At 40.7% G+C, this 18,431-nt stretch overlaps 1 protein-coding gene across 3 annotated transcripts in view; it reads left to right on the forward strand.

Moving 5' to 3' along the window:
• Window positions 1-6,494, forward strand: part of LOC129063334 (cytochrome c oxidase assembly factor 1 homolog) — a 56,317-nt gene extending 49,823 nt beyond the window's left edge. For all 3 annotated transcript variants that reach the window (XM_054564345.1, XM_054564346.1, XM_054564347.1), the window contains exons 3-5: window positions 1,018-1,166; window positions 5,058-5,134; window positions 6,153-6,494. In XM_054564345.1, coding sequence (XP_054420320.1) covers window positions 1,018-1,166; window positions 5,058-5,134; window positions 6,153-6,261 — 335 coding nt within the window. In that variant the 3' untranslated portion in view covers window positions 6,262-6,494. The remainder of the gene's footprint in view (window positions 1-1,017; window positions 1,167-5,057; window positions 5,135-6,152) is intronic.
• Window positions 6,495-18,431: the final 11,937 nt, after the last annotated feature.

Genomic DNA, 18,431 nt, shown 5'->3' on the forward strand with positions numbered 1-18,431 from the left:
GCACTCCTCCTGTGGCACAAAGATCGAATTGCTTGTGGTTTCCTGGAGTCAGGGTGGGTCATATCTTCAGTTCCTGAAACAATAACTGTTTACATGCATTAATTAATTACTAAGCTTATTAACCATTATTTAAAACTAAAATTTTTCCAACTCTTGAGTTCTTCCATCAAGAGCATTCCCTGCAGTTGCACTCCTGAGAAGCAGTACAGGAGGTGTGTTTTCCTTTGCCTCTTTAGGCTCATAGTGCCTTTCCCTTTCATTACTATGGTTGGGTGTGTAAGAGGAAAACTTTTTCTTGTTGTCAAACCAAAAACCTTCCTGGGAAGCCTACCTTTGCTGTCTGCCTAGTACCTAACACCTTTAGGGAGGTTCTTCCTGGAGTTCCTAGTAGACTTTGGGCCAAGAAAAATACCTGACACAGAGCAAGTAAGTTTTATTTGCATAAAATATCTGCATAAATCTGTAAGTTTGAAAATTAGCATTCTAGTGTCCTATTTCTGGCCTGAGGGTTTTGCTGTTATTGATGTTATAGTCTATTTTATGCCGGTTTATCAGAACCTTCATTGTACTGGAAGAAGTGTTTAGAGGTTAGTCATAGATTCTGGCCCCAGCTCTGCCTTGAACTGGTGTTGTCACTTTTAGCAAATGATGGTATTCTAGTACTTTAGAACCAAAGGAGCATTAGAGAAGAAGATCTGATCAAACACCTTAGATGAAGAAATGAGATAGTAAATGAGGTGAGGAAATGAGAGATGAAGAAACTGGGGCACAGAAAAGCTAAGTATCTTACCCAATGTCATCTGTCACATCCCCACAGATCCTGACTTTGTAGACTTTGGTTTTGGAGTCTCTAAAGTGGATAGTTTAGAGTAGATTGTCCCTTATTCCATCCATAAATTTCATATTTGTTTTTGTTTTGCTGTTGTATATGAATTGTATCATTTAACTTTCTACAGAGAGTCTGATGAAGTTCAATAAAGAAAAATAAAAAATATAACAACTCTCTTTCCCACTTAGAAACTTTTTCCAGGGCTTCCTATTACCAGTTGGCATTGGAGCAGCTGCATAGCCACCCTGAGGCTCTGGAAGCTCTGGGCACCCCTCTCAACATTCACTATCTTCAGCTCACTGACAAGTACAACTTCGTGGACATTGCTGATGCCCAGGTAACATGCTCCCTCCAGAGAACTGGGCCAGGTGCCTACTGAAGGAGAAGAGGGGGTCGCCATAATCCAGAGAGAGTCTGGGAGGAACCTGGAGTAAGGATCTGGGATAGGAAAAGCTACCATGTAAAATTGTCACTAGGGATTACTTGGGACCTTTTGAAAAACTATGGATAAATTTACTTTCATTTTTTTTTTCCTTTTCTTGATGGCTGATGTGGCAGAGAATGCAGTGTTTGTGCTCAAGGCACCACCTTGAACTGCTAGAGAAATGACCAATGATAGCTATCCACCACTTATTTCAGCTTTGAACTTGAAATACATCTACAGCTAGTTAACTCTCATTCAAACATAAACAGCTTCTTTAAATTTTAGTTTTGAAACTTATTTATTTACATTGATTGCATGGAATGCCAGTGATTTTTTTCCAGCTATATGATATCTTCTTTTATAATTTAGCTGTTAAAAGTCACCTGAATATAAAATACATTTGGTCTTCTGTTTAACAGGTATGTGTTGAGTATATTCTGTTATAGAAAAGTGATTCTAAGCTGTGTGGGGAATACAGAGATGCCGAAGGCTTTCAGAGAGTTAGTAGTTTAAAACTCCCAAATAAGACAGGGTGAAACAAATGCAATAGTAGAGACCTGAAGGGAGTAGTTAGTGGACTGAGAGATTATTTTGAAGAAAAGGAATGCCAGAATGAGGGGTAGCATACCTGGGAAGGCAGCTCACTGTGCTCCCTCCAGTGTGACCTCAGTGTAGCTTCAGGCTATTGAGGCAGGGTGTGGTCAGGTAGTATGGGCAGAGCAACTAAAGGGCTGCAACATCATTGTGTGAGGTGTACACATTTGATTCTATGGCCAGCAGTAGCTCTGAAGTATTTTGAGAATAAAAGTGTGATGCTCTGCATAGTTTATTTTGTATTATTTTTTTTAACTATCATAGAAATAGTTTTATTGGGCTTTTGTTCTAACTGCAAAAGCTATTCATACTCAAGTATTCTGATAAGCATTTGATCTGTTTTTCTTCTTTTTTTTTTAAAGATGTTGACCAATACCCACATCTATGTGTACTTTCCTTGCTTGAGGCTACAGCACACAGATGCTTGGATGGGGTCAGGGAGGCAGAGTCCCACCCTTCCCCAATTCCAATTGATCTGGTTTTAAAACAAGATAAATTCATTCAGATTGGGAATACTCAGGGACTGGGAGCCTTTAGGAGAGTAGTGTGGCCATGTGGGTGTACAGTGGTGAAAACATGAACCAGAGCTGTGGCTTAGAGAAATGAGAGATGGATATGAAGGCTGTTGCATTACACAGGTGATAGGATTTGGTGACAGTTTTAAAGCAGGATTGGGATGGGTCAAAGATGATGCTCTAATGTCTAACATGGGTGAGTGGAAAGAGGAAGCCATTAAGTGAGAAGGGAACCCTGAAGAGAAAAGGGAAGGGGGTGAACATGTATTGAGTGCCCACTCTGTGCCATATGGCCTTACTTCCATTGTGTTCATATGGCTTATATCATACAGTGTGGTTCCTGTGTGTTTCACCATCTCTGTTCACTTGGCTGGATCCCTGCAAGCATAAGAGCTCTGAAATTCCAGAGATTGGCTCTGGCTATTCACGGGGTTACCCAGCACAGAGTACAGGGCCTGGCTTCGGTGTTCAAGCTGGCAAGTACCTTTGCTGAAGGGCAGGGTGATGCAGCATCAGTTCTCTGATCTGGTGATCCAGTGAGTGGTTGACACCAGGATGATTTTAGCGGGGAACCTCCTCTGGTCTGTCCCAGCTTTCACTTTGGCCCAGTTGACCGGGCTGCTGCTGAGAGGGCTTCTTCTGGCCCTGCAGGCCAGGGCCCTCATTTAGCACTGTGACAGTGTTGACTGTGGTGCTGGGCACTTGCCTCTGCTGCTGCTGAACAATTTGACACCACAATAACAGGAGTTCAAGGCCTGCTGCCCCAGAGCCATCTGTTGCCTCATCCTTTGCTCTTCCAGTTTGTGAATTATGTTTGACATCTTATCAGGTTCTTCACTTCTTTTACAATCAGCTATTTATAAAACAGGCCATCTTATCTCAGAGGTGAGAAATTTCACTTGTTTATAAGATAGTTGTCATATTGAAGGATTCTTTTCCAAGTGTATGTATGAAATAGTCATTAACTACCAATATGTATGTTTACCAGACATGCCTGCTTTACTCTTTGGCAAAGTCTGGGCAGTAAAGAAACCAGTCTAAAGAACCTCATCCGCAAGTGGAGGCACAACTGCCTGAAGCTGAGACATTGATCCTTCTGTGTTTGCTGTTATATAAAATTCTACTTACTTCTGTCCTTTTATCACCACCCCCTTTTTAGGTTTTCTTTTAGAACTCAGAAATGCTCAGTGTGTGCTCTGTTGCTTACTTTTGTAATCCCATGAGAAGAGCTATAGCTTGATTCTAAAAGTGGAACTCTATAAAGAATCATTTCAGTATGACTTAGGGTATGGAGGCACCATCCCAAAGTCTGTCTTCTTTAAAGTATGTTTAAATAAATGAGAGAGAGAATTTTGGAAAACACAAATATGTAGTTCTTTCTCTTGGTGGCAATTTGCTGTAGATGAGATATACCAACTCTTAACCCATGAAAGTACCTTTGCCTGTCACCTGGGGTATAGGAAGTTACCCTGGGAAATGCCTTATGGGCTTGTTACAATATTGTGTCCCCTTCAAAAGGCTCAAATTGTCTTCAGTTTTCACTGAGAAACCAAAATTATTGCATTCAATGGTTTTCTAAATAGGAGCATTAACAAACATCCACCAGCTCACTCTGAGGTTCCCAGACTAATTTCCCAGGCTCAGGGCATGGCAGCATCCAGGCAGTGCCCACCCACATAGTATGAACCCAGCCTGCAGTGACTAGTGAAGATGAACTAACCAAGATCTTATCTTTCCCAAACAAGCCTTTATATATTTCCTTTAAGGCCTGTTCTCCATGGTCCAGGTCAAAGTATGTACCAATTTGCTGGTAAGAGTTTCCTGTTTTAAACACGGCACTCTATTTTTTTTTTTTTTGTCTTTTTTTCTAGTTTATTATGAAAAGTTTTAAACATACAGAAAAAAATAAAATAATGTATTCTGTGGAATCCATGTAGTAGCTATCTGGATTCTACAATTAGTATTTTGCTCTATTTGCTTTACCCAATACCTATTCATTTAGCCATGTTTCTTATTTTCCTTGAACACTTTATTATTTTCAGATGTTCATATACTTTATTTTAAACATATAAGCATGTATATCATTAACTAGAATTTAGTATTTGTTTATAGCTCCTTTTTTTGAGATAAAATTTACATTCTGTGAAAGGTACAAATTTCAGTGTACTCTTTGAATTTTAATAAGTACACTGCAAGCCCCTATCTAGACATAGACTGTTTCATCACCCTATAATTTGCTCATGCTATTCCCAGTTGGTCCCTTCTCATATTCCACAGCCCCAGCAAAGGCACTCACTTTTCTGATATTTTTTCCCAGTGTAGTTTAGCCTATTATAGAACATGGTACCATGTATTATAGACTGTTGGGTAAGGCTCTTTTGCTTAGCATGTTCTTATATTTATCCATGTTTTTGCCTGTATCAGTAGTTTGTTCTTATTTAATTGGATTTTTAAATAATCATTGCAAGTTCTCAGAGCATTCAGTGTGGCACATAAGGTATTCTTGCCAAATAAGAGGGCTGCTCTTGACCTCACCAAACCATCCAAAGAGAGGCAGAACATATGGAGAGAGCCAGATAGAAAATCAGGTGAATTCTCCAGGTTTTTCACTAGTTTTTATATGGTTAGCTCTTGAAAGTGTCATTTTGTCGTCTCTTAAGAGTACAGCAACATACCTCTCATTTTACACCCCCAGTTGAAGATTCCTGTCTCTGGATCCAGGTCAGCGGGCCATCTCTATGTCACCTCATCCAGAGATACCCCCTTTAACAGGTATTATGGGAAAATGGGTGGGTATGGAGGAACACAAAAACCTTCTGATGGGTAACAGTCATGAGTCCCATTTTCATTTGTAGTTACATAATTGTGGAATAAGAAATACTTTTTGAAAGTTTGAAAAGTTTCACAGCCTGGGCAGCAAGCCAATGTTTTGGCTCTTAGCTTAATCCAGACATTTCATCCAATGCAATCTGCTAAATTGTACATTCCTTACTCTATTGAATTTAAAGAAATTTACATTTACAGTATTCATCTTTGATAATTTTACAGCTTCTAAAACTACTGTTTCAATCATTACAAATAAAGACATGGGTTCCTGTTCCAGGATTAGTCAACACATTCTTTATATAAGTTTTTCACCCCATTAATTTGTTTTTCTTGTCTGGTTGCCGATAGCTACATTCATTCAGGCCCCTGCCAAACTTCTCTCAGAGATGTTAGCTATTTAGCCAGGATGCATTTTAATTTCCCAGGACAAAAGTGACAGACAGCCCTTAGGAAGCCCCCCTGTGCCTCCCCCTAGGCTTATTGACTCCAAAGACTGGGATTATTGGAGGAGTTTGCCTCCATTAATTGAAGGTCAGAGTGAATTGGGAAATGGGGAATAAGGTGTTCATTCTCTTTCCTGATGCCTCTTCAATTCACCCATCAGCCTTTCACTGTTAAACTTACCTTGACAATGATGCTGGTTAAATAATGAGAACCTATAATAAAATGTTAAAACTTTGTGTTAACCTAAAGTTATATCATAAAAATAGTGTTTAAAATTTTAAGACAGTATTCAAACTATATTTTTTACTTTTCTATTAATTTTAGAGAGAAACACTGATTTGCTGTTCCATTTATTTATGCATTCATTGATTGATTCTTGTATGTTCTCTGGCTGGGGATCTAACCTTCAACTCTGGCATATTGGGATGATACTCCAACTGAGCTATCTGGCCAGAGCTTTATTTCCCTAATGACCATGTTATTTGCCAGTGTTTTCTGGATTACTTTTGGTTTCTATCAGGTGGTACCTTCAGGAGGTTTTCTTAGAGCTCAAGGATGGTCATCAGATTCCTGTGTTCAAGCTCATAGAGGAGAATGGTGATGAAATAAAAAGGAGTAAAGATGATTGAAGAGACCCAGCTTTCTCCAAGCATTGCCTACCTTCTTCAACATGTACCCTCCGTGTCTTTGATTCAGATTTCCAGCCATGAGAAGGGTGATTGTATGTGCTGGCATCTGATAATTTTGTTTTAATTCTAATTTGACCATATAGAATGCTATTGAGGTTTTATTTAATCAGACAAATGTTTACTATGAGTTTATAAGTATTTGAAAGTTCTCTGTACAAAAACACAGAATAAAAGCATCAGTATTAATAAAATGCTTGTTGAATTTTGCTTGCTCTCATCTCATTTTGTTTCATCTCCCAAAACGATCTCCATAGTTTTCAACTCTATCAATGAAAATGAGATTTACTAAAGAGGTTTGTATTTGTCAATATTAGAATGCTCAGGAAGAACTGTATCCAAACCTATAAGAATATTTATGAGTTTATTTGAGCAAAACTAATAACAATTGTCATGAAGACTGAGAAAATGCTCTAGAAAATGTCAGTTTTGCACCTTACTTTATACATAATCAAAAGAGAGGGCATAAGTAGGTTACATGAAATTCATTAACGATATATTAGGGAGGCAGGAGAAAGCAAAGCATGGGAACCTCTGGTGTTGATAATCAGTAAAATGATAGACATAAACTTCTTTTACATAGGTAGGTACAAGAGAGTTAACAGCAATTAACATAACAATAACAATGAGGGGATATGTGGTCTCAGCTTTGATGTGGTGCTTGTGCTTTGAGTCTGGAAAAAGGAAATTTGACATTCCAAAGGAATGTTATTTTAGAAGCAAAAAATTCAATAGACAGGCTTGATTAAGGTAAAGATTGAGTTTTGTCAGGGAAGATTCTAGTCTGGGACATGTCTGCCCTCCACAACCTGCTTTTAGTTAGAAAGTTTTTATTTCAGACTATACTGTGAGTGGTTACTTTAGGTTTCTGAATTCATAAGGCAATCATGCAGGCCTCCCGTGAGCTTGTCAGGTTTACTATGCGGCCCCTTTTTGTCCACAGGAGTCTTGTATTTTGGTCACTTTACCCTGAATTCATACTGTTGAGCTTGTGGATATTCTCATTTTGGAATTTTTTGCTTCATTATTTTATTTTCTTATTTCTGTTTTAGTCAGCAACTATGTGCCCAATTGAAGAGCTTCATAATGACTGCTTTACTCCAAACATCTTGAAAGCTTAAAAAAATGTGTGTACATAAGCACATGTTACACAGAAGTGTTAGTTTAAAGCTAACAGGTCCTAGGAACTTCTGGCCAAGATGGAGATGGAGGTAGATACACTTTGCTTCCTTGTACAACCATGAGAAGGATAACAACAAATTTAAAAACAGAAAACAACTAGAACTGCCAGAAAATTGAACTGTATCAAAGTCCAACAACCAAGGAGTTAAAGAAGAAATGTTCATTCAGTCTGGTATGAGGGGCGGAGACAGGCAGCTGGGGCAGAGAGGGCACAGAAAGGCAACAGACCAGGTAGGTGAGATGGCAGCTGGCAGACAAGGTGGTCTTACCTGAATATGGTAAGCCACCATATCCACTTTGCATGTGGATAGGCCAGGAGGAACAACTGGAGAGCAAGACAGACTACACAACCCAGGGTTCCAGCATGGGAAACTAAAACCTCAAAACCTCTAGCTGTAAAATCCTTTGGGGGTTGCAGTGGCAGGAGAAACTCCCAACCTCACAGGAGTGTTCATTGGAGAGACCCACAGGGTCCTAGAACATACACAAACCCACCCACCAGGAATCAGCAACAGAATAGCCCAGCTCACTTGTGGGTAGCAGGGAGAGTGACTGAAAGCGGGATGAGAGCCAAGCAAGCAACATTGTTCCCTCTCTGTTGCCTCCCCCACATACAGCACCACAGTGCAGCAAAGTGGGTTCCCTCATCCTGGCCAATACGTAAGTCTCCACCCCTTACAATCTATCAGGCATGCCAAGACAAAGAAATATGGTCCAAATGAAAAAACAATTCAAAACTCCAGAAGAAACTAAGCGGTGAGGTGGTAACCTATCAGATGCAGAGTTCAAAATACTGGTAATCAGGTTGCTCACAGAAATGACTGAGTGTGGATACAAAGTAGAGGACGAAGTGAAAGCTATGCAAAGTGAAATAATGAAAAATATACACGGAACCAGCAGTGAAGGGAAGGAACCTGGGACTCAAATCATTGATTTGGAACAGAAGGAAGGAATAAACATCCAACCAGAGCAGAATGAAGAAACAAGAATTCAAAAAGAGGAGAAGCTTAGGAACCTCTGGGAATTTTAAACGTTCCAACATCCAAACGATAGGGATGCCAGAAGGAGAAAAGGAAGAGCAAGAAATTGAAAACTTACTTGAACAAATAATAAAGGAAAACTTACCCAGACTGGTGAAGGAAATAGACATGCAAGTCCAGGGAGCTCAGAGAGTCCCAGTGAAATCGGATCCAAGGAGAAACACACCAAGACATGTCATAAGTAAATTACCCAAGATTAAAGTTAAGGAGAGAATCTTAAAAGCAGCAAGAGAAAAGGAGACAATTACCTACAAAGGAGGGCCCATAAGACTATCAGCTGATTTCTCAAAAGAAACCTTACAGGCAAGAAAGGGCTGGAAAGAAATATTCAAAGTCCTGAAAGCCAAGGAACTACATCCAAGATTACTCTATCCAGTAAAGCTATCATTTAGAAGGGAAGGGCAAATAAAGTGCTTCCCAGATAAACTCAGGTTAAAGGAGTTCAGCATCACCAAGCTCTTATTATATGAAATATTTAAGGGACTTACCTAAGAAAAAGAAGGAGATCAAAACTGTAAATGGTAAAATGACAATAAACTCACAACTACCAACAACTGAACCTAAAAAACAAAAATAAAAACTAAGCAAACAACTAGAAAAGGAACAGAATGACAGAAATGGAAATCACATGAAGGGTTATCAGCAGGCAGGGAAGAAGGGAGAAAGGGGGGAAAGGAATGGGGGGAAATGGGAATAAGAAGCATAATTGGTAGGTACAAAATAGGGAGGTTAAGAATAGCATAGGAAGTGGAGAAGCCAAAGAACTTGTATGTACAACTCATGGACATGAATTAAAAGAGGGGAATACTGGAGGGAGGGGAGTGCAGGGTGGAGGGCCATAATGGGGAGAAAGAAATGGGACAACTGTAATAGCATAATCAATAAAATAAAAGAAAAGCTTATGGGTCCTTATCCTCTGTTTTCCAAACAAGCACATACGAGAGAACTATTCTTTAGGTTTTTATTAGTTTTATAATAGGACAATACTAAGAAGCCAAAGCTTGCTCTTCCCTCTGAGCAGCAGAGCCTACAAAAGCCAGAAATCTCCTACCTTGGCTTTGAAAAGTCTAATTTAATCCTCTTGGTATTTCAGGCTTAATGCAGTTTGTCTGCAATAAAGGACATTCATGAGCTATTTTCCTGCATTCTTAATATTTATTGAAGAGAAGCATTTCAAAACAATTAAGTTTAAATATGCTAATAGAGTATAAGGCTTTTAATTGTTGGCAGTCATTTCTTTTTATGGAGTTTCTTTAAAAATATTTCTGTGTGTCATGCCTATGTCAGTTCCCCATGTGCTTGTATTAAACTTTGATTTTCTCCTGTTAAAAAATAAAAATACATTCTTTGAATAGAGAACTCAGTGAAAAGGCTCCTTCCCTGAGAGCACTTTTGCTAGTGTTTATTGATAAATATTACAATATGTACAACCTTTTTAAAATGTGAGACTCATAGATGGAGAGCAGTATGACAGCTGGGGGAGGTATTTTAGGGGGTGGAAGGATTGAGCGAAAAGGAAGAAGGACTCATGGACATGTACAACAGCATGGAGATTGCTGGGGGAAAGGGGTATAGAGGGACTAAATGGTAATGGAAAAAATACAATAAAGATTTTAAAAAATGGAAAAATTTAAAAATGTTAGAACACTGTACAAACAGCTTTGTGGCACTCTATTCTTTAAAAGTTGCGTACTATTCTATTTTTTATATGTCATTTTATGTATTGCTTCATATCTGACTGTTCTCTAACAACTTTCACTTCCCTTTAGTGCTTTCTAGTTCTTTCGTTGCTATGGCCAAATCATAGAAAACCAGGACCTGGGTGGGCTATCTGTTGTGAAGTAGAAGCAAGTGACAGTTTTGTTTATTTAGAATTTGACAAAGGCATTAGCATTTTGCATGCAGCTTGTGGCCATCATAGATTTGGGAGTAAGCATACGGTTCTACTGTTAATAAAGGTTTAAGAGACCATGCTGAATACACTGTATGACTTCCAAATCAAAAATTGTACTGTCAGTTGTTCCATTTTTCTATAATTGGCTTCCTCCTAACTTTCATCTCTTCTGCCACACTCCATTCAGCAATTCGGAGATTTAATAATACCTGATAAGAGAAGATTTTATTGCTCCCAGGTTTGGTAAAGTTGCATACCACAAAGATGAAACTGAAATAAACTATATATACATGAAACAGCCAGTACTTGACAAAAGGTGGTCTCTATGCTGTGGCATAGTGAAATGGTAAGGGAAATGCTCAATAGCAGCTCTAGAGGGTTTTTTCTTAAGGCAAGCAGACTTAGGCCCGTTCACTATTTGGTGTTTTCAGTTAGTCTATATGAAAAATATAAGTACATATTTCACCCCAGCTGGTGTGGCTCAGTGGATGAGTGCCGGCCTGTGAAGCAAAGGGTTGCTGGTTCAATTCCCAGTCTGGGCACATGCCTGGGTTGCGGGCCAGGTCCCCAGTAGGGGGTGTGTGAGAAGCAACCACATGCTGATATTTCTTTCCCTCTCGCCACTTCCTTTGCCTCTAAAAATAAATACTTTTTAAAAATATATATATATAAATATTTAGCAATTGCCTATCTTAAAGGTGAAATGATGTTTATACTCCTTGTTGGGATTCCTGGGTGAAAGATGCTGTATGCACAGGAGACTTGAAGGTCGGTGTGGAGGGGGCAGGGGACAAGTAAAGAAAGAAGGAAGGTGATAGGAAAACCTCCAATCTCCACCCCCCACCCAAAAAAATATCACCTTCTTAATAGCATATTCATAGTCCAGGCTTGTCCTCATCAGAGTTGCTCATCTGAAAGTACTGTCAGGGATGTACAGATAACCTGACATTTGATGATACAGAGTAAAAAAGAGATGATAATATTAAAAACATGGCTCTGTAACGCAGGAGCTCCAAACCAGGGAGCTACTGAAGTGTTCCTGATGTTCCAAAGAAACCACCCAGAGAACTAGCAGATGTGGACATGCTGTTTGTTACTCACGTTACAGGGCAGTGCCCTGATGGTGGCAGGTCCTCCAGCCTGAGGCTCGTTATAAGGGGTCCCAGACAAAGGAGGCATGTGTCCTATGTGTGACTGAATTACATTATCTCATTGTGTACATGCAGAAAAAAACCGTCAGGAAACAATCACAGGACAAGAATTCGCTCCCAAAAGGATATAAGGAGGGAGTTACAATATATTCTCAAAACAATATGCATTCCTTCTGTCCAGGGGCTCCCTGGTCAGCCCTCATCATGGGCAGTAGGGAAGCCATGTAACCATCAACCACACACTTTAAAACACAGGTATCACATATCACATGTGGTATATTAAATGACTTGTTATAAAGGCTTCAAGGCAGAAAATAGTTTCCCCCACTACCACAGAATACTTATCTTTTTAAGTTAACTAAGGTATTAGCCAGTCACCTTGCAGTAATAAGTATGTATTTCTTTTACTTTCCAAGTATTTTTATAAGGTGAAAAACTATAGATAAGTCTGCCTTATAAATGTTGCAAAATTTATAATGTATGCCATATTATTTTCCACAAAATATGTTGATGCTTCTTAACTTATATGTGACCATATGACTTGTTTTTGGCCAATAAGTTGTGAGCTGCAGTGACAGACAAAACTTCCGAGTGAAAGTTTTAAGTGTCAGCCCGTGGTTCACTACATTCTCTTTTCTCTCTTCCCTAAGATCAGTAATGTTCCAAGTGATGCCTACTACAAGGACTTTGATTCTGGAATGAAGATGGTGTGTATCAGAGCTAAAGCTGACTCATACAGATATGTAGTATGAGTGAGAAATAAACCCGTATTAGCCCCTAAGATTGGGGGCCATTTGTTAGTCCAACTTAGCCTACCCTATTAACAGTAATTCAGTAAGGTTTCCAGGAATGGTTCAATATTGGGAACTCCATTAATATAAGTAATCATATTTATAGAGCTAAGGAGTACAATGATAATTTTTATAGATACTGAAAGGCATTTCACAAAAATTCATTAAGTTCTTGTTAAAAACAAATCAATGAAAATGGATAATTAATAAGGGGGGTATGTATGTATATATATTTCCAAAGTCAGAACCTTACTCAATTGGAAAACTACTAAAGGTTTTGCCATTCAAGTCAGAAACAAGATAAGAATGCACTGTGTCCCTATTATTTTAATGTATTCCACACAAGTAGCAAAAAATAAAAAAGGTAAGAGGCCTAAATATTAGAAGAGTAAATCAATTACTATTTATGTAGATGCTGTGATTATATATCTGCAAAATCCAAGAGTCTCGAAAACTGCAAAGCATTTAGTAGAGGATATGAGTAATTTATAGAAATAGTATTCTTCACATATAAATACTAACCAATTAGAAGAAATAATGGAAAGCAGACTCTATTTGTAATAGCAAAACAAAAACTAGTTAGAAAAAAAAGCAAGAAATCTACAAAACTTACATGAGAAGTACTAAAACACTGCTGAAAGATATGGAAGTAGAAGTGAACAAATGGAGAGAAATTGCATATTCTTGGATAGCAAAATTCATAAAGATGTCAGTTCTCCTAGAGTTAAATGATACCAAAAAAAATCAGGAATTTTTTTAAGTCAGACAAGTTAATTATAAGTTCATTTTGAAAAATAAATAAGCAAAGGTTGCCAGTACAGTAAATCCCTGCAAAGCAAGAACAGAGTGAGGGCTAGTCTTACCATCATTAAACACATTTATAAATAATAAAGTGCTGATGTATGAAGTGACAATGCAATGCCACAGGGTAGGATATACAGATAGAAACCCAAGTACATACTGAAATCTGTTTATGATAATGGCAACATCTAAATCGAGGAAGAAAGGAAAGATTTGAAAAATGATGTTGGAACAGTTAGATAGCTATATGCGAAAAGATTACATTGGATCCATTGCTTACCATTACCAGTTTCAAATGGATCTAAGATTTGAATATACAAATGGAACCATCTAAGTACTAGCAAAAAAAAAGGTAAGTTCTTTTTTTTAAAGTATACTTTAAAAAAAAGGTAAGTTCTTTTTTTTAAAGTATACTTTACTGATTATGCTATTGCAGTTGTCCCAGTTTTTCCCCCTTTGCCCCCTTCCACCTTGTTCCCCCTTCCAGCATTCCCCCAACCCCAGTTGATGTCCATGGGTTATGCATGTAAGTTCTTTGGCTTCTCCATTGCCTATACTGTTCTTAACAGTCCCCTGTCTATTCTGTACCTACCCAGTTATGCTTCTAAATCCCTATACCTTTCCCTCCATTCTCCCATTTCCCCCTCCCAGCTGAGGACATCCAGGTGATCTCCTTATCTATGATTCTATTCCTGTTCCAGTTGTTTGCTTAGTTTGGTTTTGTTTGTTCAGTTCAGTTGTTGATGTGAGTTCATTGTCATTTTAAGGTTCATAGTTGTGATCTTCTTTTTCCTAAGTAAGCCTCTTTAACATTTCATATAAAAAGGGCTTGGATAAAGATGAACTCCTTTGGCTTTACCTTGTTTGGAAAGCACTTTATCTGTCCTTCCATTCTAAATGGTAGCTTTGCTGGTTAGAGTAATCTTGGTAGTAGGTCCTTGCTTTTCATCACTTTGAATAATTCTTACCAGTCCCTTCTTGCCTGCAGTTTCTTTTGAAAAATCAGCTGATAGTCTTATGGGAACTCCTTTGTAGGTAACTCTGCCTTTCTCATGCTGCTTTTAAGAATCTTTATCTTTAATCTTTGGCATTTTAATTATGATGTGTCTTGGTGTGCACCTCTTTGGGTCCAACTTGTTTGGGATTCTCAGTGCTTCCTGGATTTGTGAGTCTATTTTCTTTGCCAAACTAGGGAAGTTTTCTTTCATTATTTTTCTCAAGTAAGTTTTCAATTTCTTATTCTTCCTCTTCTACTGGCACCCCTATGATTTGGAGGTTGGCCCTTTTGGAGATGTACCAGAGTCTTCTTAAACTCTTCTCATTTTTGGGGGGGTGGGGAAGGGAGCAGCGGTTTTGAATTCTTGTTTTTTCATTTTGTTCTGGTTGAATGTTTACTTCTTCCGTATGTTCCAAATCATTGATTTGAATCCCACCTTCCTTCCCGTCACTGTGAATTTTTTTATAATAAAAAATTTTAATAGGATTGGAAAGATGGCGGAGGGTGAACGGGAGTCATGCTGACCTCCTCCCAAAACCAAACTGGAATTGCAACTACATAATGGAGTGATCAACTGGAAAGCAGTCGAGTGATGGTGGGAGAGGAGCCTTGGTGCCGCGGACAGTGGATTCTACTCTCACACATCCCAACGGGTGAGAATTGCGGTGGAGGCTCGAGAGGGTGGGCTGGGTGCGCAAGGGCAACTGGCACCAGAGGGACATTGAAACGGCCAGTTAGCTCCCGCCAAGAAGAACGGGGTCTGAATCCTAAACAGGAACCCCTAAACCACAGCAGCTAAAGCCGAGAAAATACAGGCAAAACGCAACCGCCAAAAGCTTAGGGGTGCTCTCTGCCAGAGACAGGTGGCTGGGGATGCAAAAAGACATCTCAAGGGCAAACGCAAAAGTTGCAGCGGCAGCCACCCTCCTTGATCGCTGGGTAGAGGCGGCAGCAGGGTGGGCTGGTGCCTGGGAAAAGACTGGTGAGGAAAACTTTGTGAAGAGAACTGACAGGGCGGCGGGTGCAGCCCCGGTGATTACGCACTTCCCACTCTGCAGCTACCATCTCGCTCAGGCAAAAGGGAATCAATTAACCTGCCTTTCGTGCGCTCCGCACACAGCTTGTACGCGTGTGAGCTGCGGGGCTGAGTGCAGCATGGCTGGGAGAGCCTTGAGGAGAGACTGGAGACAGAGACGTTGGGGAAAGAACGGGAGGAGGAACTGGGGAGTCCGGACTCCCTCCCCGTCGGTAGTCTCCATTGTGGGCTCGAAAGGCGCGACCCCAAAGACGCAGAAGCAGGGTGCGCATGAACCAGACTGCCTGCGATTGAAACGCAGTCCGCAGAGGGGTTGGACCCCTGGCCGAAGGGGTCACAGAACTGCCCAGAGGCCCCTGAGGGGAGACTAAAAACGGAGGCATTGGGGAAAGAACGGGAGGAGGAACCGGGGAGTCCCGACTCCTTCACCTTGCCATAGTCTCCATTGGGCGGGAAGAGGCCACACCCCCAAAGAGCCAAAAGCTGAAAAGCACACATAGACACCCCCAAAACACCCTGAGCAGGCGCGCACACTTGCGCCGAGTGACCGGCGAGGGTTGGCCAGCGTGTGTGTGACCCACGCGGGCTGGCGAACGCTTGCACCTGCCAGCAAGGCCTCACACAGACTGGCACCCATACGGCCTGCGAGGGAGTGCACAGAGGGGCAAGGGCAGGCGTAAATTGACCTACCCGCCGCGATTGCGGAGCGGCCCACAAAATAAGTAGAGCTGCCCAGAGTCTCTGGAGGAGAGACCAGAAACAGGATTAACAGGAGAGTCCTAGAGCTGATTTCCTCCCATTTCCGTAGTCCCCATTTGGCGAGGGCAAGCAACGCTCCCAAAGAGCCAAAAGCGGGGGAAACATGAAATAGAAGACCCTAAACTGACCAGGGCCGCGAAGCTCGCGTGCCAGGGAGGCCCGATGAGTATGGGAGGTCGCGAATAAGCCCCCTGGTCTGGGGCAAGCACATGTGAGCCCAGGAAGGTGGGGGACCCTGCCGCGCTGGGAACGCGCTCAAGGAGCCCACGTGAGAGCGCAGAGAGATCCCAAAAAATAGCCCAGCCCTGATCGAAGGGGTCACGGAGCTGCTCCAAGCAGGAGTCAGGCACAGGCATTAGACTCGTGAAAGGCTCAAACAAACAACCCAAGGCCCTATAGGGTCAACAACTGACATCATCAGAGGCAAGCCCAGAAAGAACAGTAAAGGACAAAAATACTTAACAGACTCTCACAAATGTGGGAAGAAAAAGAGGTTCCCCTCAATGAGTGGAAAAGCGGACTCCCCACAGAGAGACCTAAATGAAATAGAGGCAAGGGAATTATCAGATCCTGAATTCAAAACAATGGTTCTAAGGAAGCTCAATGACCTCAGCCAGCTCAAAGAGAACTATGAGAAACTGCAGAGAAACTATCAGGATCTTACAGCAAACTATATCAGCCTGGAAAAGGACATAGAAACTATCAACAAGACACAAGAGGCTATGAAGACTACCATTTCGGAATTGAAGAACACAGTAGAAGGAATCCAAAGCAGGCCGGATGAAGCTGAGAGTCAAATCAGTGAGCTGAAGGACAAGGTAGAAAAAAGCTCCCAGAAAGAACAAGAAATGGAAAAACGACTCAAAAAGAATGAAGAAGCATTTAGGGACATGCAGGACAAGCTGAAACGCAGTAATATCCGTATGCTAGGGATACCAGAAGGAGAAGAAGAGGAGCAAGGAACAGAGACGCTCCTCGAAAAAGCAATGATGGAAAATCTCCCTAATTTGAGAAGAGAAAGGCTCTCATGGATGCAGGAGGCACAGAGGACCCCACTCAAGAGGGACCCAAGGAGGTCCACTGCAAGACACATCATCATTAAAATGGCAAATGTCAAAGACAAAGAGAGAATCCTCAAGGCAGCTAGGGAGAAGGAGAAAGTAACATAGACGGGGGTCCCGATACGCCTAGGAGCTGACTACTCAACAGAAACTCTACAAGCCAGAAGGGAAAGGCAACAAATATTCCAAGCCATGAAAAGCAAGGGCCTACAGCCAAGGCTGCTCTACCCAGCTAGGCTCTCCATTAAAATGGAAGGAGAAATACGGAGTTTCGCAGACAAAAGAAAGCTAAAAGAATACATCTCTACCACACCAGCACTCCACGATACGCTAAGGGGACTGGTTTAAGCAGATGAAGGCAAAGAATGAGACAGAGACGAACACAAGTACAAAGAGAAAAGATGAGTAAGTTTCTATCAGTAATATCCCTCAATGTGAGTGGACTAAATGCCCCAATCAGAAGACACAGGGTAGCTGAATGGATAAGAAAACATGACCCACACATATGGTGCCTACAAGAGACCCCCCTCGAGCACGAGACCTACACAGACTGAAAGTAAAGGGATGGACAAAAATATTCCAAGCAAATGGGCATGAGCAAAAGGCCGGATTGCCATGGTTGTATCAGACAAAGTAGATTTCAAAACAAAGGCCATAAAGAGAGACCCAGAGGGACACTTTATCATACTGAAAGGAAGAATCTATCAAGAAGACATCAACACTGTAAACTTATATGCTCCCAATATAGGAGCCCCCAAGTGTATAAGGAAAGTGTTGGATGACTTCAAAAAAGATATAGACAGCAACACACTGATAGTAGGGGATTGCAACACCCCACTGTCAAAAATGGACAGATCTTCCAAACAAAGCATTAATAAACATATCGTGGCGCTGAATGACACACTGAATCAAAGAGACTTAACTGACAAATATAGAACCTTACATCCCAAAGAAGAAAAATACACATTCTTCTCCAATGCTCATGGCAGTTTTTCAAAGATAGACCACATGATAGGACACAAAGCAAGCCTCAGCAAATTCAGGAAAATTGAAATAATACCAAACTTTTTCTCAGACCACAAGGCCTTGAAACTCGAAATCAACCTCAAAGAGAAACTTCAAAAACTTGCAAACTCATGGGGACTGAACAGTACACTCTTAAACAATGAATCGGTCAATAATGAGATAAGAGAAGAAATAAAAAAGTGTCTGGAAACAAATTAAAAAAACAGACAACAGTCCAAAACCTGTGGGACACAGCAAAGGCGGTCCTGAGAGGTTAGTTCATAGCAATACAGGCTTCCTTAAAAAGGTAGAAACATTTCAAATAAAAGACCTAACACTACAACTTCAAGAACTGGAGAAACAACAACAAATAAATCCCAGAGCAAGGAGAAGGAA

The sequence above is a fragment of the Pteronotus mesoamericanus genome, unplaced genomic scaffold, assembly GCF_021234165.1.
Source record: "Pteronotus mesoamericanus isolate MK-2021 breed Mesoamerican mustached bat unplaced genomic scaffold, CSHL_Meso_final scaffold_85, whole genome shotgun sequence".
NCBI classification, from domain to species: domain Eukaryota; kingdom Metazoa; phylum Chordata; class Mammalia; order Chiroptera; family Mormoopidae; genus Pteronotus; species Pteronotus mesoamericanus.